We start from the raw sequence: 19,427 nt of genomic DNA, 5'->3' as shown, positions 1-19,427 counted from the left end.
GTCGCCCGAATCCCGCGGGCGCCTCATTGGTTCTTTCTCTCGCCCTTCGTTCCGGCTCTAGCGCCAGGCTCCATCTCCCCGCAGAAGGTGCAGCCATGAATCCGTTATTCGGCCCTAACCTCTTCCTCCTACAGCAGGAGCAACAGGGCTTGTCCGGGCCTGTGGGGGGCAGTCTGGGGGGTGACCCCTTCTCTGGGGGCGGGGACTTGGCCCCGGCGCCACTCGCGCCCGCTGGCCCCGCTGCTTTCTCGCCGCCCGGCCCGGGCCCCGCGCCCCCAGCCGCCATGGCGCTCCGAAACGACCTGGGCTCCAACATCAGCGTACTCAAGACGCTGAACCTGCGCTTCCGCTGCTTCCTGGCCAAGGTGCACGAGCTGGAGCGCCGGAACCGGCTGCTGGAGAAGCAGCTGCAGCAGGCGCTGGAGGAGGGTAAGCAGGGCCGGCGGGGCTCGGCGCGCCGAGACCAGGCTGTGCAGACCGGCTTCGTCAGCCCGGTGCGGCCGCTGGGGCTGGCGCTGGGCGCTCGGCCGGCCGCCGTCTGCCCCCCGGCGGCGCGCTCTCCGGCCTGCCCCGCGCCGCCCTCCGCCACCGCGGCCTCCGCCTTCTCGTCGTCGGCCCGCTTCATGCCCGGCACCATCTGGTCCTTCTCGCACTCCCGCCGGCTCGGGCCAGGACTGGAGCCCACGCTGGTGCAGGGGCCTGGCCTGTCGTGGGTGCACCCTGACGGGGTGGGCGTCCAGATCGACACCATCACCCCCGAGATCCGCGCGCTCTACAACGTGCTGGCCAAAGTAAAGCGGGAGCGGGACGAGTACAAGCGGAGGTAGGGGCCGGGAAGTGGGGGCCGGGGCGCAGCGACACGCCGTGCACAGCTGGGCGGGGGTCCTGGGGGCCCCACAGCAGGGTGGACAGAACGAGTAACGCTCTCCCCGTGTGATGAGGGGCTTGGCAAGTGGTAGGATACGGGGTCCACGGAGAATGCAGAAGTCAGACTCATGACAGGAGAATGCTAGGAGCAGAACACTGGGGAATTCACAGTTTTTTCTGGCACGTCTCCCTTTCGCCTGCGGCATTCAGATGGAGGAGGGGTGCTTTGTGAGGAGTGAAAGGAACGCCTATCTGGAGTTCAGATCGCCCTACCAATCCCAGCTCCTGGGGCAGTTTCAGGGTATGAGTTCCACACGGATCATCTGAAGTAGCAGGCAAAGGATATAGCTGTATTTTTGAAAACTAAAGTAAATGAAGTCAGGAGGGGTGCTGAGGCAGGAGCTGCACTCTGTTGTGGGTGGTCCTGCTCTACCCAGACTTTCCCCGAGCCATGCTCAGAGAAGCCAGGTTTGTGCACTTGTTCCATATGAAAGGCTCTGGGACTTTGAGGCATTGGAGTAGGTGAGGAAAACGGAAAAAGACAGTGAAGGGAATTCACTGGGGCAAAGGGAAGGGACTTGTCCTAGGGCTGGTAGGGGACTCGGCCAAGGAAGCTGAACAGACCCAGCAGAGAAGGCTGGAACAGGAAAAAGCTGGAAATGCAGACACACCTTACAGCCCTCCGGCAGCTCAAGGCAGGCCCTGTGTGGTCTGAGGATGAAGATTTGCTTTCTGAGAAGAACCCTACCCCAGTGGGGTGGCATTAGGGGCAAAGGGAAGAGTTGTGGTACCTACCTGCTGTTTACTGGGTAGACTCCCTAGGTGCTTGCTCACCAGGCTGGTGCAGGAGGAGCTCAGGCAAGGCCAGTGCTTTGCAAACTGATCAGGGCCCTGGTGGAAGGGGAAGAGATGACAGTGAGGAGGCCTGGTTAAGGGGCTCCTGTCTCATCTTGGCTATTGTCACCCCTGGTGGGCAGAACTGGGACTACTTTTGCAGCTCAGAGCAGTAGAGATTGGCGCCTGGTTTACCAGTGGGCAAGGACTGGCCAAATGTTTTGAGAAACTGTCACTGGGTCTGGGGGCGACCTGGAGGGATTCATAACTGTAGCCCCCTGCACACGGATCAGCAGGCATTCTGAGGCGGAGGCCTGGCTTCAGGCTGGCTTTCTCAGGTAGGGTTCATGTGACACTTGTCCTTGGGGGTTTCGGTTGTCCTGAAACCATCATCTAGGTGCCACCCAAGACCAGTCTGCCCTTGCAGGAGTTAATGAGCACAGTCAGCAGAACACAGTTCTGGAATATGTCCATAGCCACAGGAACAACTGCTCTTTTTTTTTTTTTTTTTTTTTTTAAGTGAAAGAGTATTTGTCCTTGGTCCAGCTGTCCAGGGCAGCAAAGACTTACTCTTTGGGGACTGATTAGCTCATCCCTCTGCAGCACACTGCTGTGCAGCAGGCTCCATGGCCAGAACCATATGCTACGTGACAGGGGCAGCACTCATTCTTCCACCCCAGATCCCTTGCCCTCCTTCTGGGCTTGTTATGGCAACACTAGACCTCCTGTGGTTGACTGGGGAGGCCTGGGGATAGCTTGGTACTAAAGTGGGAAGGAGATGAGGCCTTCTGGGTTCTATTTTCAGCCCCCCTGCTTTGTGTGACCTTTTTCTATCTTCACTCAAAAATATACAGTAGCTTATTTGCAAGGGAGGTGTAGGTAAATTTAGTATTTGCAGAAGTTGCTCAGGATTAAGGGCAGCTTGTCCAGATGAGACCTGAGTGGAAGTCAAGGTGAACCTGTTGTGTGAAAGTCTGGCTGGAGCACAGAGAGAATCCCAGGGAGCTTCCCACAGATCCATTTTGAGATTTGTTTGCCCAATTTCAGATTTGTTTCCACTAAAACCGTAGAGTTCACTGTCAGACAATATTTCCTGACCTCTGGGATACATTTTGTGCAGGGTTATTGGCCCCTTTTCAGTCTTGCTGGCTTCTGCCAGGCACTCAGGGACTCCAGGCACGGGAGGGTACTGTGTCCTATGCCTTCATGCTGTGGATGAAGAAGTGAGGGCCCAGAAGAGAGGAGGGTCTCGGCTAAGAAAACTCACAGCCTCATGGTCCCAGGGCCCTCAGTGCTGGAGTGGAAGGAGAGGGGTGTGGGGCTGGCAGGGAAAGAGCAGAGAGCTGGTGGGGAGCCTCCGCCAGCTGAGTGGGAGGGGCCCAAGGTGGGGCAGGAGCTATTATTAGGAGCACTGCAGTGTGCTGCAGCTAGGCTCCAGGCACCAGACCTGAGGGGGCGAGAGGCAGAGCAGTGGCAGTAAGGGGCAGAAAGTGCCTAATCCCAGTCAGAGCAGCTCCTCCCTGGGATGTCTGTGTCCTTGCTGTGCTCTTTGCCACTTCATTGCCAGCTCTCTTCCACGGAGGCTTCTTTCTTGGTGCAGTGCCCTTCCTTTCTCAGACTGGGAGGAGCCTTTCCAGAATGTGGCGAGAATTGATGAGCCTGTGTGAACCAGGTCTGCGATGTGCTGCAAGTCCAGCCCCACCCTGGCCCCGGAAGTGACAGAGCCAAGTCCTAAGCCATGTCAGCCCCTGCTTCTCCTCCCACCCCAGGGTCGGGGTAGGCGCTCCCGTGCCTGGGAGATGGGCAAGAGTGTCTCCTGTCTCCCATGGTCGTGGTCTTGTCTCTAGATTCTCAAAGGCAGGAGGGGCTGCCCAGCCTGGCTCTTACCCTCCATTAGTGAGCTGCTCCCCTCTGATCTCCTTCCAGTCTGGGTGCTGAGTAATCCCTGGCTCCTGATGGCCATTGGTTTTGTGCAGCTGGGGGACTCTGGGCCCCAGTCAGCCTTGCCCCGTCTCTGAGGCTCACTTCTGGGGGCTCTGGGTAGGACTGCTCCTGAGCAGCCCTGGTGACCTGGCCTTGTCCCGCAGATGCTTTTGCAGGGTTAAATGTACCCCAGGAGGCAGGGCAGCGGGCTAGACGAGCTCTGTTCTGGTGCGGGCAGGAGGCGGGAGACCGGATCTGTGCCACTGAAGGTGGGAGACTGGGCCGGGGGGTCTGGTGTGGGCAGGAGGGTGATATGGCTGTGCAGACAGCTGGTGGAGCTGGGGCCTTAGCAGGGATGGGCATGGAAAAGGAGCAGGGTGGCCACAGTTGATTTTAAATAGTTCTGGTGTGTGGCCTGGAAGTTCCCGGAAGGCAGCTGTGAGCTTGGTCCTCGCCAGGAAGCGCGTAGTCTCCCGACAGCTGCAGCTGGCCTCCCACTGGCTGGCCATATGTCCCTGTCTAGGGGTCAGACAGGTGGGGACAGAGAGCTGTAAGGGCGGGAGGGTCGCTGGACCTATACTCTCTCCTTCCTGCTGTCTGCCAGGTGGGAAGAGGAGTACACAGTGCGGATCCAGCTGCAAGAGCGCGTGAACGAGCTCCAGGAGGTGAGGGTGGCTGCCCCACTGCCCCTGCTTCCCTCGCTTTGGTGCTGCCTCCCTGTCCTTCCTCGTGTCCTGATGTCAGGGTTTCCTCCCGACTGCAGGAGGCGCAAGAGGCTGACGCCTGCCAAGAGGAGCTGGCCATGAAGGTGGAGCAGTTGAAAGCTGAGCTGGTGGTCTTCAAGGGGCTCATGAGCAATGTGAGTCCAACTCTGGCCCATCAGCGTCCTGTTTGCTGCCCCTCCCCTCATTTGCCGTTCCTCTAGTTGTTTCTCCCATGCCACCCTCTAACTTGGGACAAAAAGGAACAAAAGCCTCGGGTTGTGTCACGGGTGGTATGGCCCCATCCCTGCCAGCTGTTGTGAACAAATGCAGCCCTGGGGCAGCTGCCTGGCTCCCAAGTCACCTCTGCAGCTTGTTAGTTGAGTTAGCTCTGGGCCAGCTCCTTCCCTGCCCACGTGCAAGGCCACTGAGTCCCCTGCGAAACAGTTGTGAGGACGGCGATACACATGGGACACTGCATAGCGCTGATAAGCATTAGCTGTTGTTGTTACTATTATGGCACTTTGTCCACTCTTACAATGCCCAGTGTCTCCTTTCTGTGAGGACTGAAGTTATAGGAGAGGCAGGACTGTAGTTGGTCCAGGGAGCCCCTGCCTATCCCAGGCCCTGAGCTGTGCTCTTAGAGTTCATGTCTGGCTGGGGCTGTAGGGAGGCCCCACAGGGAAAGGAAAAGGGCTTGCTTGCATTCTTTTTCTTTCTCTTTCTCTCTCTCAGCTTTTTGAGGCAAGGTCTTGCTATATAAATTAAGCTGGCCTTGAACTCACTTATGGAGCCCACGGTGTCCTCGAACTTAAGGCTATCCTCCTGCCTCAGCCTCCTGAGTGCTGGATTATAGGTCTGCATCGCCACAGCCAGATTGGGAAAAGGGAGCCAGGGACTTTGTGGAGGAGGTGGAGGGCATGATGGGAAGGAAGAGGATCTTGCCAAGGCCTTAGTAGGGTACTAGGTCTCTCCTTACTTTCTGCTTTGCTCCCTGGGCAGAACCTATCAGAGCTGGACACTAAGATCCAGGAGAAGGCCATGAAGGTAGATATGGACATCTGCCGCCGAATTGACATCACTGCCAAGCTGTGTGACCTGGCTCAGCAGCGCAACTGTGAGGACATGATCCAGATGTTCCAGGTGAGAGGCCTGGGCCGCCCTCGCTCTCGGAGCAGGGCTAGGATGGGGAGAAGCTTCCACTGTGGCCACTTTGAGGTGGCTTTGCCCTTCCTGGGACTTCTGGGGCCCCCAGTGGGACTGGGCTGCGGGGCAAAGAGCAGCCTCAGGAGAGAAGTTTCGGAAGCCATCTCTAACTCCATCTCCCCCTCCCTCTCTCTCTCCTCTGTCTGCTTCTCTTCTCTTCCTTTCATCTTTCTTGCTTTCTCCGTAGAAGAAGCTGGTTAGTTTGATCTCTGCAAGCTTACCAATGTCCCCGTCCCAGTCTCTGAGCCACCCACTGCTGGGCCGCTCTCCAGTGCAGACTTCTCCTCTCTGTGTTCCCTGCTCCTCTCTCAGTTTTCGATCTTCTCCCTTCACTTCGTTTCTTCCTCGCCCTTCTCCCCCTCGCTGCCTAGATCTGGATGCGAGTCAAGTACTCCTCTGTAGACACCAAATCCTCAGCCTACGGCTTTCCTTTTAGTTGAATTCTTTCTGATGAAAGACTTCTTTTTAGAGAAAACGCTTCCTCTTTAGCCATCAGACACCTCAGAGTGTGATCACAGCAGGGCATCTCACCCCTTATCTTACTGCTTTATTTTCTTTCTCTCTCCCTCTTCCTTCTGTCTGCAGCCCTTCCCATCTGTGTGTGTCTGCCCGTTTCCCGGTGACTTCGCTGTTTCTGTTCCTGTCGTTGTAACTGTGTCTCTTCTGTCTGTCCCCCTTCCCGCTGGCTCGCGCTGTCCCGCCCGCCCTCTCCCCCATGCACCCGGCCTCGGCTCTGTAGTCTCTGCACTTGTCTCCCATTAAGGTCCCATCCATGGGGGGGCGGAAGCGGGAGCGCAAGGCTGCTGTCGAGGAGGACACCTCCGTATCAGAGAGTGACGGGCCCCGCCAGCCCGATGGGGAGGAGGAGGAGAGCACGGCCCTCAGCATCAACGAGGAGATGCAGCGCATGCTCAACCAGCTGTGAGTCCCACAGGCCGCCCGCCCCCCGAGGCCGGCTCCCCACTCCCCACCGACACGGGTTCCTGTCTCCAGGAGGGAGTATGATTTTGAGGACGACTGTGACAGCCTGACTTGGGAGGAGACTGAGGAGACCCTGCTGCTGTGGGAGGATTTCTCAGGCTATGCCATGGCAGCGGCAGAGGCCCAGGGAGAGGTAACCACCCCTCCTGCCTCAGGCCTCTCAGCCCGAGCCCTGCCTGGCCCCTCCTTGCTCTGTCTCCCTGTGTGGCTTCCCTCTGCTCCCCATGTCTCCTTTCTCTGTGCTTTCCTATTCTTCCTGCAGCCCTCTAATCTGACCTTCTCTCTCCCCATTGGCCCCCTCCACTTGGCCTTTCTGCTCCAGCAGCAAGAAGACAGCCTGGAGAAGGTGATTAAAGATACCGAGTCCCTGTTCAAAACCCGGGAGAAGGAGTATCAGGAAACCATCGACCAGATAGAGGTAAGGGTGTGTGCTGGTGCCGAGGGGCCCTGTCCCCAGAGGTCACCAGCCAGGCTGCAGGTGTGCTGGCTCCTGCCTTTTCTGTCACCAGGGAGGAGTCACTCTGGCACTCCCCCTGGTCCTTGAGACCTTGGGCTCTGGAGGCAGAGGGATGTGGGTTCGAGTCTCAGCTCTGTCACTTCCCACTGCTCAATTTGTTTTTTTTTTTTGGTTTTTCTCTGGTCCCGGGAATGGAACTCACGACCTTGCGCTTGCCAGGCAGGCGCTTTGCCGCTGAGCTAAATCCCCAGCCCCCCCACTGCTCAATTTGGAACAACGTACGTGTGCCCTCTAAGCCTGTGTATCTTTTTGTCAAATGCAGATCGAGCACCCCACCCCTGTGTTTAGAAGACCTGTGTGCTTTTTTTGTGTGTGTCTTTTTTTTTTTTTTTTTTTACAGGGTCTCACTATGCAGTTCACGCTGGCCTTGAGCTCACTTTGTAGCCCAGGCTGGCCTCGAACTTGCAAGAATCCTCCTGTCTCAGCCTCCCGAGGGCTGGGATTACAGGTTTGTGTCACCACGCCTGGGTGATACTTGTGTGCTTAGTGTGGGCTCTGCCTGCAGTCAAGCACCCCACTAATGCCAGCAGCATGGTGGCACTCAGGCATGGCCTCCCGAGTCCTCAGCTGGGCATCTGAGCTTGAGGGGGATCTAGTCTTGGGCACCCTCAGGGTCTGGAGTGGTAGGAGGGTTTGTGCAGCCGCAGAGTGCAGGGCCCCTGGCTGGAGGATTGGATGGGCCTCTGAATGTCCTGCCTGGGTGTGAGGGGACTGTGACAGGGACACGTGTGGGACTGAGGCAGGAGACCTCTGCCGCATGACTGCTACCCCAGCTCGTGGGACAGATTGAGATGCCTGTCGTGCTTACTCTGCTGCATCGGAGGAGGAGGCTGAGCAATTCTTTGCCTGTATTTTCATTCTGCCATCAGGAATCAAATGGCCCTGCTCTTCTGAGCAGAGCTGTTTTTGTTTTTGGCCCAGGCAAACAAATGCTAAGTTCCAGAGGCACAGCCAGCATTCTCCTGCTAGCTGAGGCCATTGGGAAGAGCAATGATTTAAGGTTCTGTGTCCCTACTGTGCCTTCCACCTGGCAGAGATCTGGGGCTGCATCTCTGGCTCAAAACATGGCCTGGCTGGGTGTGGTGGCTTATGCCTGTAATCCCAGCACTTGGGAGGCTGAGGCAGGAGGATTGTTGCAAGTTCGAGATCAGCCTGGGCTACAAAGTGAGCTCAAGGCCAGCCTGAACTGTATAGCGAGACCCTGTCTCAAAAAGACAAAAAAACCCCAGCCAACCAAACAAACAAAAACATGGCCTGTTGTGGTGGTGCATGCCTGTGATCTCAGCACCCTGGGAGACTGAGGCAGGAGGATCACAAGTTTGAGCCCAGCCTGGGCAATTTAGTGACTCATTGAGACTCTGTCTCAAGAATACAGGGAAGGCCTGGGGATGTAACTCAGCACAGAGCAGAGGGATGTAACCTGGCTCAATCTCCCACACCCCTCCATGGAAATCTGGTAGAAAATACTGGGAGGAAACATCCCTTCAGACTCTTCTGAGCCACCTAACCCCTCCTCACTCTACAGACTGAGGTGAGGGGCAGGCTTGGGGAGCAGGCTGGGTGGCCTCAGGTTCCGTTACCTTTGTGACCTTTGATCTCTCAGGGTCACTGAGATGGGTGTCCCACTTGTGGGTGGCAAAGCTGAGGCCCAGAGCAGGAGAGGAGGAGGAGAGGGAAGGAGTGCGCCTCTGCACCCTACCCAGGTCTGGAGATACTGAGGATGTCATCCTCCTACTTCACTCCTGCCTTAAGAGTGAATCAGAGGGATGTACAGATAGGTAGAGACCAGTCCTGTATTTATTTTTTATAGCACCAGGGGCCAAACCCATAGATGCTCTACCACTCAGCTGCATCCCTTTTTTATTTTGAGATAGGTCTTGCCCACGTAGGACTTGAATTTGTGATCGTCCTGCCTCAGCCTTCTCAGTAGGTGGGATTACAGTCATGCACCACTGCACCTGGTTTAGCCCTATGTTTTGATAGAGTATTTTTGCTTTACTTCCTTCTTCCTTGTCCCCCAAATGATGGTTTCCAGCCCCCTCTGCTGTGCTTTCCCTGAAGAGGAGGAGGAGAGGCTGGGGCAGCTGATCTGAGCGGGTGCTGCCAGCATTGCTGCTGCGCCAACAGGCGTGCCCTTCAGGCCGTCCTCACTGCACCCTCCCACCTGGCCAGCTGCCACCTAACCCTGAACGCCACTGTCCTGGCCACCCCTTTGTCGGGTCCTGCGACCCAGCTCATTCTTCCGGTCCCCAGCGCCTCTCCGGTCAACTCTAATTAGTTCTGGGTGGTTTCTCCTGCCTAGTTCACATCGTTCTGGCAAACTTTGCTTCCCCTTCTCTTTGCTCTCAAGCACTCAAGCACATCGCCTCCCGGCAGTTGGCTTCTCTGGATTCTCATCCTCCTGGCCCCTGGCCTTTGTGCCCAAAACAAAGACAAGCAGTGGACTGATTGTCTGTGGCCGAGATCCCTTCTCCCCTTAGCCCTGCCTCCCCTCTGCCTTGGAGTCTTCTGGCTGCAGAGTCAGCTCTGGCGCGGAGTGTTCTGCCCTGTCCTGAGCCCCGCGCTTTCCTGCAAAGACGTGCAGTCAGCCCGCATCTGCCATTCTGAGTGTTGGGGTGGCTCATGAGAGGAAATGCAGGGGGCAGTGGGGAACGAGCCTTTGTCTTCTTCAGCACTGGGGACTGAACCCAGGGAGTGGCGAGCTACATTCCTAGCCCTTTTAAAATTTTTTATTTTTTAAAGAGCTTTTTTAGTTTGAGGCAGGGTCTCACTAAGTTGCCCAGCCTGGGCTCAGACATGTATTCCTCTGCCCTCGGTGCCCCCAGTGTGGCCAGGATCACAGGTGTGCGCCACAGGCTCAGCAGAAGGAGCCTTTTTTGCCAGCAGCCACTTCCCTGTTGCTGTAAGCCTTGAGTTGCTTCAGAGGTGCTGAGTTAGTTCCCTGGCGGAGTGCTTGGTGTGCAGAGAGGAGTAAGACCTCTGCCAGCCCTCAGTGGCGCACATGGCAGGGCCAGCATGATGTGGGAAGTAAGGGGTGAGCCAGGCTGGCCCTGGGGACCAGGAGGAGAAACAGGGTGTCCATAGGCGCTGCCTGTGCAGTATAGAGTGCTGACCACCCTGTCTGCCCACCCAGCATTTTTCTCTTGTTGCCCTTAGGCCTGCAGCCTGTGCCCTTGCTTTGCTCTAGACAGCTTCTCAGGAAAGGGGCCTTGAGTGTGGCCCAGTGCTGAGCACCTGCCTGGTGTGCATGAAGCCCCAGGTTCTATCCCCATCACAGAAAGCAAAGCGAGCAAGAAGGGAAAGAAGTTTCCCAGGAACACCGGGGACATATGTAGTACATTTGGTGCTTTCTGCCTCAGGTTAGGTTGATTGATTCTTTGTGGTGCTAGGGATTGAACTCAGCCTTTACACTGAGTTACACCCTCACCCGCTTTTTCTTTTTTTTCTTTTTTTTTTTTTTTTAGACAGGGTCTCGCTATGCAGTTCAGGCTGGCCTTGAGTGCACTTTTTTTGGTTTTTCTCCGGTACCAGGAACCGAACTCATGACCTCGCGCCTGCCAGGCAGGCGCTTTTGCCACTGAGCTAAATCCCCAGCCCCCTCGCTTTTTCATTTTTTATTTTGAGATAGGGTCTTTCTAAGTTTCTGGGCTCGAATTTGCTATCTTCCTGGCTTAGCCTCCCAGAGTTCTGAGATTCTTGATGTGAGCCATGATTCCTGGCTTTGATTTCTTTTTAAGTCTGAGCTTTCAACCGTGGCCACCTGGGCCCCACCAGTGTTCTCGGTGTCAGCTTAGTGTCATGGCTGGGGGAGTGGAGTCATGCAGCCCCTCCTGGCCCAGGCCTGTTAACCTGGTGGCCTCCCACCCCTCTGCAGCTGGAGCTGGCCACCGCCAAGAACGATATGAACCGGCACCTGCACGAGTACATGGAGATGTGCAGCATGAAGCGTGGCCTGGATGTGCAGATGGAGACCTGCCGCCGGCTCATCACCCAGTCGGGGGACCGGTAAGCCCTGCCCCCGGGGAATGCGAAGGCACAGAAGCAGAGCCTCTCTGGCCCTTGGCAGGGACAAGCACTTCTAGATGGGCCCCCCCCCGGGAGTCTCCAGGTGCCTGCCCCAGGCCAGCAACTTTTCTCCCACTCTGGACAGCTGATGACATCTCCCCGTGCCACCAACCCTGGGGCTTCTCCTGGCTAGAGGGAGGTGGCTCCAACACAGGCAAGGGTCAGATGGGGTCCTAATTTTCTCAAGTCAGGGGCATGATTTGTGAATCTGATCCTAGGTAGTTATACCTCAACTGCAGAGTACATTTAAAAAATATAAAAAGTACAAACAGCTGCCACACTGGTACGTCTATAGTTCTGCCCACTCAGGAGGCTCATATCATTTCAGTGCAGAAGTTCAAGGCTGGCCTGGGCAGCATAGTGAGACCTAGCTTGAAAAATTAGAGGGAGATATGGCTGAGCGCTAGTCTGTGTAATATACTTGTGTTGAGGCAGCATCTCTCACGCTGTGATTTGGACAGTCCCGACTTCTGAGCTTCTCAGCCCTCAGTATAGGATTGGGACCGTTTTCCCTTCAGAGGGTGGGGACCAGGACTCTGTCTCTGCCCCAACTTCCCTCCTGCATCTGCCATACCTGGGTGTTACCTACCTGCCTGCTAAAGGATGTGCCCAAGGGAGAGGGCTTCCTGCCTGTGGCCCTGATGAGTGACAACTGGTGTTTTTTTCTAGAAAGTCTCCTGCTTTCACTGCGGTCCCGCCTAGCGACCCGCCGCCGCCAAGCGAGACTGAGGACTCCGATCGAGATGTCTCATCTGACAGCTCCATGAGATAGGGCCCAACTGTGGCAGGGCTTCCTGACTCCAGCCTAGAGGGCAAGGGCGAGAGGGGACACTCACTTGTGTACCAGAGCCAGGCCTGGCTCTGGGGCTTTTCCCTTCCTCACTCTGTCCTGGGCCTCCCCAGGGTCATGAGGTGTCTGGAGCTAGGTTGGCTCACCCTTCCTGGTGGCTCCTGCCTGCGTGGGTGTCTGCTACTTCCCTGTCTTTAAAAGCTGTGTCCTTGCCATCTCCATTGTGTAAGGAATGTGTACTGGGTCCTGCCCCCTACTCCAGGTCTGGACCAGCTGTCTTTGGTTTTTGTTCCAGTGCAGACAGTGGCCCAGGCACTGGTGTGAAGCCTGTCAGCCAGAGGTTCCCTAAAGGCTTGTGCAAGGCTTGCACCCTTGTCAGGGTGAAGGGACGAGCTAGGCTGGACGCCCACACCTGCCACCTGTGGCCAGCCTTAAAGTCCAGGCCGGGTGCCGTATGCTGGGGTTTGGAAGCTCATGCTGGCCTCTGTCACTGCCGGGTGACAGAGGTGACACTGCACGTGGGTCTGCGCGTGCATGAGTGCTCAGGGTGTTCTCAAGTATCAGCTGCAGTCATGCCCTCCCCATGTCTCTCACTCACCCAAACCAATAGGCTGGGACAAACTTGGAGAACCAGGGGAGGCTCCTCCATGAGTACCTGCCTAGGAGGCTATGCAGAGCTGATGTTTGAATGGAATCCTTAACAATAATCAGTGTGGCGAGTATTTATTAACGTTTTGGTGTCAGTTGTTTCAAGCACTTTCTGACATTTAGCTAGACTCTTAACTGAGGTATGCACTATTTTACCCTGAAAAGCCAGGACAGTAAGTGGCAAGTGACTTCCCAAAACAAGGGAGCCTCCTGGTGGCAAAGGCCACAAGCTCTAAGCCTACTTCCCTCATCCAGGGCTGCAGTCACCCTAGTGCCACAGCTTGCTTAATAGGCATGCTTCTAGGCGCTTGCTCCTTTACCCAACCGGCCTGCTGTGTGCTGGAGCAGGGCACCGCAGTCCTGTTTTAACAGGTAAAGTGCACAGAGGTAAACAGCTTGCTCAAGACCCACACAGCTGCCTGCCCAGGATCGCAGGAAGAGTGGAGTTTGTGCTCCAGTTCCACGTAGCCTACTGCACTCCTTCAGAGGTCAGATGCCAAGTCGCAGTCCCGCAGCCAATCCCAAACCCCTCATTTCTGTCTGGATGCTAGGCAGGGCAACTTCCTGACAGGCAGCCAGGTAAGAGTTGTGTCCTGGGTTGGCAGTTTTCTGCAGTTTCCACAAAGTGCCCTTAGAGGATGGCACACAGATGGGGCCCACTGAGCATATCATCCCTGCCCCTGGTAAGCTGGTCTTTATCTTAACACTGGCCTGGCCTCCCTCCCCTGGCCCAGGCTAATAAACAGCAGACAGGAGAGCTGGGTTCAGTGGGCTTTATTGGTGGTGTGCAATGAGCCAGGGCTCCCTAGGCCCCGCCCCTTCTCCAGGGGGCCTGGGATGGAAGCTGTGAGGGGAGATTCTCAGTGTTGGGGCTGAGTGGGGCAGTGACTTCTACAGCAAGGCCTCTCCCTCTGGTCTCGCTGGGCTGTGGTGGGGGGCCGCTTACTCCTTGGAGGCCATGTGGACCATGAGGTCCACCACCCTGTTGCTGTAGCCGAACTCATTGTCATACCTGCAAGGTGAGTGGGGATGTCAGAAGCAGCTCCTCTGCACCAGCCACCACAGGTGCCAGAACCCAGGCCACTTTACGAGCCTTGTCTCCCTACCCATCCCAGCCACCTACCAGGAAATCAGCTTGACAAAGTGGTCATTGAGGGCAATGCCAGCCCCAGCGTCAAAGGTAGAAGAGTGGGTGTCACTGTTGAAGTCACAGGAGACAACCTGGGGAAGGGAGAAGGCTTGGTGAGGGAGGCCATCCCTCTTGAGGCACAGTGCAGGGACTGAGCTCCAGCCCCAGGAGTACCTGGTCCTCAGTGTAGCCCAGGATGCCTTTGAGGGGGCCTTCTGATGCCTGCTTTACCACCTTCTTGATGTCATCGTATTTGGCCTAATAGGGTAAGACCAAGGCAGATACTCAGAGACCAAGCCACCTCAGTCACAGGAAAAGCCTCAACCCACCGGAGCCTGCCTGACGTACCGCTTTCTCCAGGCGGCAGGTCAGATCCACCACTGACACGTTGGGAGTGGGCACGCGGAAGGCCATGCCCGTGAGTTTCCTGCAGACACAGGTGCTGTGAGCCACACCCCAGGCCTGTGCCCACCACCCGACTCCCCAGAGCAGCAGCCTCACCCGTTCAGCTCCGGGATGACCTTGCCCACAGCCTTAGCAGCGCCAGTGGACGCGGGGATGATGTTCTGGGCAGCCCCACGGCCGTCACGCCACAGCTTCCCAGAGGGGCCGTCCACAGTCTTCTGGGTGGCAGTGATGGCGTGGACTGTGGTCTGGAAAGTTAGGGAGTTGAGGCTCCACACAATGTCCCCACCCCGCCCCCACCCCAGGACAGGGACTCTGCACGCCGCATACCATGAGTCCCTCCACGATGCCAAAGTTGTCATGGATGACCTTGGCCAGCGGAGCTAAGCAGTTGGTGGTGCAGGAAGCATTGCTGCAAAGGGGGGGCAAGTTAGGGAGGCCCTGCAACTGGCAGTCATCACCACCCTCAGGCCCTGCTGCCAGCCCCAGCCCTGCCCGCTCACCTGACAATCTTGAGGGAGTTGTCATATTTCTCATGATTCACACCCATCACAAACATGGGGGCATCGGCAGAAGGGGCAGAGATGATGACCCTCTTGGCACCACCCTTCAAGTGAGCCTGCGACAAAGAGTTGCTTACAAACGCTGGCTTTTTGCTGGCTGTGCCACGCCCCAGGGTAGGGACCACTGTCTTTGAGCTTCAGACCACTTACCCCGGCCTTCTCCATGGTGGTAAAGACACCAGTGGACTCCACCACGTATTCAGCGCCAGCATCACCCCACTTGATGTTGGCGGGATCTCGCCTGTAAGAGGATTGAGTTCATGGGGGCACCCCACCCTGCTAGATGCCCCCCCAGGGCAGTTCCCCAGTGAGTCTTGCCCACTTACTCTTGGAAGATGGTGATGGCCTTGCCGTTGATGACAAGCTTCCCGTGCTCAGCCTTGACGGTGCCATGGAACTTGCCGTGGGTGGAATCATACTGGAACATGTAGACCTGGGGGCAGGGAGGTGTCAGAGGGCAGCTTCACAAGCAGCTCCTCCCCACAGCACTGAGCATGCACTCACCATGTAGTTGAGGTCAATGAAGGGGTCATTGATGGCCACAACATCCACTTTGCCAGAGTTAAAAGCAGCCCTGGTGACCAGGCGTCCAATACGGCCAAATCTGAGGAACACCAGAGGCAACAAGGCAATTAAAAGTGGGCGGAGAATTCTAAGTACATACAGGAGGGAGCACACACAGTGAGAAGCTCGGCTGACACCGCCTTCCAGGAAAGTTGTCCGGTACCCATGAGGGACTGGTTCTAGGACCAGAAGCCCCTTGTATACTAAAATCAGTGGATGCTGCTGCGAGTGTGTAGTGAATGCCTGTAATTCCAGCACTCATGAGACTGATGCAGGAAGATCATCCCAAGTGAGGCTGGCCTGAACCCTGAGACCCTGTCTTAGAAAAAAAACCCTAATGCTGCACTCTTCCTGTAGGTACTTTAAAATCATCCCGGGGTTGTTCCTAATACCTAAATGCCTACACATTACTTCAATTCATGTGGACTCAGCATAGTACTTGGTGGGCAAAAAATTCACATTCTGGGAACTTTCTAGAACTCCCTCTCCATTATTTTTTATCCAGTTGGCCGAATTCAGAACTGGATACAAGGGCCAACTGCACCGAATTTTCCCACCATGAGGTCTAATTTCTATCTTTCTTGAGCAATCCCACCAGGCCAGCCGGCTTCACACCATGGCCATAAAGTGGGGGCGCCTTTCCTTTTGAAGAGGTGGCCAGGCTCTAAGACTTCCTGGCCCCCAGTCATCCAGGGTCCTCTGAGAAGCAGCCCAGGGAGCCACTGCCAACCAAGCCTAGCTTGGCACAGTGTCTGACCCCCCCCCCCATGATCTGGCCAGGGAAGCCTGTTCTTGCCTGGCCGACTCCAGCTACACCTTCCTGGGCAACATCGACTCCTACTCAGCATCACCAGCTCAAAGGGCAGGAGTAAAGGTCACACTGACTGGACAGGGTAAGCCCACCCCTTCCCCCAAGTCCCTCCTCCACAAAGGAGAGGGGAAAGAGTTGGTTTCCAACTCCCTGATCTTTGGGCTCTCATTTGCTAAATACTTGTCCTTCCCGGTTTCGATCAGGAGAGGGAGCAACAGTGGGTGGGGGGCAGGGGGTGCTGCAGAGCAGGGCCCAGGCCCCCAGTTACAGAAAGGTCGGCGGCTATATTTAACCTCAGAGGAGGGCGGAGCGGGGAGATCTGGTTTCTGGAAGATGGGATGGGGAGAAGGGCAGGATTCCCGGGGCTCCCTGACACCTAATCCTCACAGTGACCTTTACGGTCCAACCTTTAGGGTTGGGTCAGCGCTGGGCTGGGATGGGACGGGGCAGAGAGCAGCCACTGCAAGAGAAGGGGCTGCTGGAGGCGCCGGAGCCATTTTGTGCTGTAAATTCTCTTTTCTAACCATGAGTCAGCTCCCCCCACTTGGCAAGGAGCCACGGCCACCACACCTCTGGGGGTGGGTGGACACTAAACGCTCCATAAACCTGCTTCTCTGATTTGTCTTAGAATAATCTAGAAAAAACGACACGACTGAGGTGTAATCAGGCGTGAGGCTAGTTCTAGAGACACTACGGCTAGAAGCTGGGTTCTCAGTCCAGCTCCTTGGAGCACCAGAACCGGTAAAGGAGGCTCCACCCTGCTGCGGGAGGAGGGTTAGTTACAGCAGGGGAGGAGGAAGGCAGGAGAGAAGGTTTCCTAACGGAGGTCCATTCATTTCCTTCCCCATTGCAACATGGCAGCCGGCAAAGCGGCAAACCCGGATGATGCGCAGGGCGCTCACCCCGCATTCCGGGTCCGCAGAGGTGGGGGAGGGGCTCCTCCAGGCACGTGATCCCACAGGGCGCGAAAGCAAAGAAAGAACCCCGGCCCCGGGCCTCAGGGCATAGATCTGCGGCCGACGCAGGGCCTCTCACGTCTATCTGGGGCGGGGCAGCTAGTCCCCGCAAGGGATTAGGGCAGCTCGTCCCCGCAAGGGCGAAGGGGCGGGAGGCTGGAGCAGCCGATACGAGGCCCCGCGGGGGCTTTCGCCGGTCTGAGCCGTGACCTTGAGCTCTCCTTCGGGCGGGAGTGCACCTCTGCATGTGACTGCAAAGCCCCGGGCCCGGCCACACCTGCAGACATAATGCGGCGGCCGCCGCCGCAGTCCCACTCTCACTCACCCGTTCACTCCGACCTTCACCATCGTGTCTGGATCGCGGCTGCGGGAGGGAGAGGGAGGTGAGCATCAGCGCGGCCCCTCCCCGGCCTCCATTCCCCCCGCGCATCCCAGCACGTTCCGGGCCCGCCGCCCGCTCCACCCGGCCTGGACCCGCTGCCAGACCCCAGCCCGCCCGCTGCGATCGCCCCGAGCCCCGCGGGGCCCTGTTTCTCCACCTGGCGCTGCTTCTCCACCTGGCGCAGATAGAAAAGAACGGCTACCGGCGGGCACGCAGGAGCAGAGAGCGCCGGCGCAGGCTGCAGCCTCCCTTTATAGCGGTAGGGCGGGGCGGGTTAACGGGGCCCCGCCCCGGCCGCTCGTCCAGTAGCGGCCCGCGGCGCCGAGGCCTGAGCTACGTGCGCCCGGAAAGCCCGGCGGCCCCTCCCCCCCGCCGGAGGAGCACGCAGCGGGCGTGTGGGCTCTGGGCCGAGGGGGAGGGGATGGCGCGCCGGGGCCACGGGCCCGAGGACGCCAGGGGGCCGGGGGTGTGCGGCTGCTGCGGGACTAAACGGGAGGACGGGGATCAGGGAAGGGGCCGCGAGCCGGGGCCGCCCGCCCTCTACTTTCTTTTCGCAACTGCGGGCGCAAAGCCGGGGATCTAGAACTGTTTTGGTAGTGACGGGATCCGCGGAAGAGAGGGCCCCGGAGGGACCTGCCCAGCCCCCACTTCCCGGCCCGCCCCTGGCTCCCAGCCTCCCCGGGCCCGGGCTGGCCACCGGGCGGCGGGGACCTGCACAAGGTCTCTTGGGCTGGGAATATAGCTCAGTGGCACATGCGCCTAACAAGCTCATGGTCCTGAGTTCGATTCCTAGTACCAAAAAACCAAAAACAAGACAAGGTCCCTCCGCACAAGGTCACGCTGTCCTGCAGCCCCGGCAGCCGGGAGCCCTGATCGCTGGATCGGACAAACCGGTCCCTGTGCACCAGCTGTCCCCACCGGGTGGGGCCAGGGCTGGGCAGGCTCACTGTCGGCGCTGGGCTGGCGGAGGTCCACCGGGAACCTTGAGGGATGCACGGCCGGCCCGGCTGACAGAGCCCTTTTGAGCCACTGCGCCGCTGGCGGCAGGCGGGGAGCGGGACGTGCAGGCGGAAGTCCCTCCCTGCGGGGACGTGCGGGCTGGCCCGGGAGTCAGGGACGCCCCTGCATTGTCCCCTACCGGGACAGGCGAGGGAGAATGCGGCGGCCGAGGGCACGGAGAGGTCTGGGCCGCGCGGCGGGCGTCCGTCCTACCCCTAGGACCGGGCCTGGGGCAGGGCTTGCCAGCTGAGGATGGAGGAGAGGCAGGCGAGCCGTCACAGGTGCAGGGCCGGGGGATCCTGGGCGCTTTGCTGGGCCAGCGTCACCTGATACCAGCCCCCTGCCCTTCTAGCTGAAAAGCCTGTGGCTAAGTTTAGCTGGCCTGGCCTTAACCTTTGCTTAAAAGGCAGGGAGCACATGAGGTGCTGCACCCCAGGCTCCAACTCCAGCTCCTTGCCCTCCCTCCTTGGGGCTCCAGAGCCAAGGCCTGTCCGAGTCTGGCAGTGGGCTGCGTGGCCGGTGCCCAGGCTTTGCGTGAGCAGCAGGAGCAGGAGCAGCCAAGCAAGCGCCCGATGATGAGGGGTGGGATCCTCAGCGCAGTGCAGATGAGCCTTGCCTTGCCTATGCTCCAGGCAGAGCCAGCGCGCCTGCCGTGCGCATCAGCCCTTTCCCTGCCCAGGGCCTGAGTAGCCCTCCGAAGTGCCATTCTGAGTAGCGCCACTGTCATTCCTTTGCCCCTCCCCCAGTCATTCCTCGTGACCCCCCCCCCCCACCAAAAGGCTGGAGCACTCCAGGCACAGTGTGCTAGTTGTCATGACAGCAAAGACACCAATGAGGTCCCTAGCACAGGCTCAGGCTGCCTCCTGTTGGGTGACTCAGCAGACTGAAGATGCATGTGGAGGGGCCTGCAGGAGGAGCTGGCCTCTTGCAGACCTGCAGGAGGTGAGGAGCCCTGGCCAGCGGAGGTGGGCTCCTGCAGGGAGATCCCATGCCAGGGCAGTGGCTGCTCTGGGATGGGAGCAGGGGACACGAGCAGGGCATGCGGAAGACGCCAGCACTCTATGTGCAAGTGTCTTGTGCACAAGG

The 19,427-nt window shown here is 58.0% G+C and overlaps 2 protein-coding genes across 6 annotated transcripts; one reads left to right on the top strand and one right to left on the bottom strand.

Annotated features, from left to right (window-relative positions):
* The first annotated feature begins 31 nt into the window (after positions 1 to 31).
* Positions 32 to 12,614, top strand: Iffo1 (intermediate filament family orphan 1). 5 transcript variants are annotated; one of them, XM_005378775.2, is made up of 10 exons: positions 32 to 823; positions 4,229 to 4,289; positions 4,388 to 4,483; positions 5,328 to 5,468; positions 5,719 to 5,727; positions 6,295 to 6,452; positions 6,525 to 6,645; positions 6,838 to 6,930; positions 10,904 to 11,034; positions 11,764 to 12,614. In XM_005378775.2, exons 1-10 carry the CDS (start codon positions 96 to 98, stop codon positions 11,864 to 11,866), a joined length of 1,641 nt encoding a protein of 546 aa, XP_005378832.1. In that variant the 5' UTR covers positions 32 to 95; the 3' UTR covers positions 11,867 to 12,614. The 5 variants fall into 5 exon arrangements, with proteins under 5 accessions (XP_005378832.1, XP_005378831.1, XP_005378829.1 ...); XM_005378774.2 differs by having other exon boundaries at positions 6,835 to 6,930; XM_005378772.2 differs by having other exon boundaries at positions 6,271 to 6,452; positions 6,835 to 6,930.
* A 677-nt stretch (positions 12,615 to 13,291) lies between these two features.
* Gapdh (glyceraldehyde-3-phosphate dehydrogenase) lies at positions 13,292 to 17,608 on the bottom strand. The gene is made up of 12 exons (XM_005378778.2): positions 17,500 to 17,608; positions 17,286 to 17,324; positions 15,134 to 15,233; positions 14,956 to 15,062; positions 14,780 to 14,870; positions 14,570 to 14,685; positions 14,397 to 14,478; positions 14,163 to 14,314; positions 14,010 to 14,088; positions 13,836 to 13,919; positions 13,656 to 13,753; positions 13,292 to 13,544 (listed from the first exon to the last, which is right to left on the bottom strand). Exons 2-12 carry the CDS (start codon positions 17,306 to 17,308, stop codon positions 13,475 to 13,477), a joined length of 1,002 nt encoding a protein of 333 aa, XP_005378835.1. The 5' UTR covers positions 17,309 to 17,324; positions 17,500 to 17,608; the 3' UTR covers positions 13,292 to 13,474.
* Positions 17,609 to 19,427: the final 1,819 nt, after the last annotated feature.

Source organism: Chinchilla lanigera, unplaced genomic scaffold, assembly GCF_000276665.1.
Source record: "Chinchilla lanigera isolate Chin_1 unplaced genomic scaffold, ChiLan1.0 scaffold00012, whole genome shotgun sequence".
NCBI classification, from domain to species: Eukaryota; Metazoa; Chordata; class Mammalia; order Rodentia; family Chinchillidae; genus Chinchilla; species Chinchilla lanigera.
The sequence above is the reverse complement of the archived record's forward strand: the minus strand, read 5'-3'. Positions and strand labels throughout refer to the sequence as shown.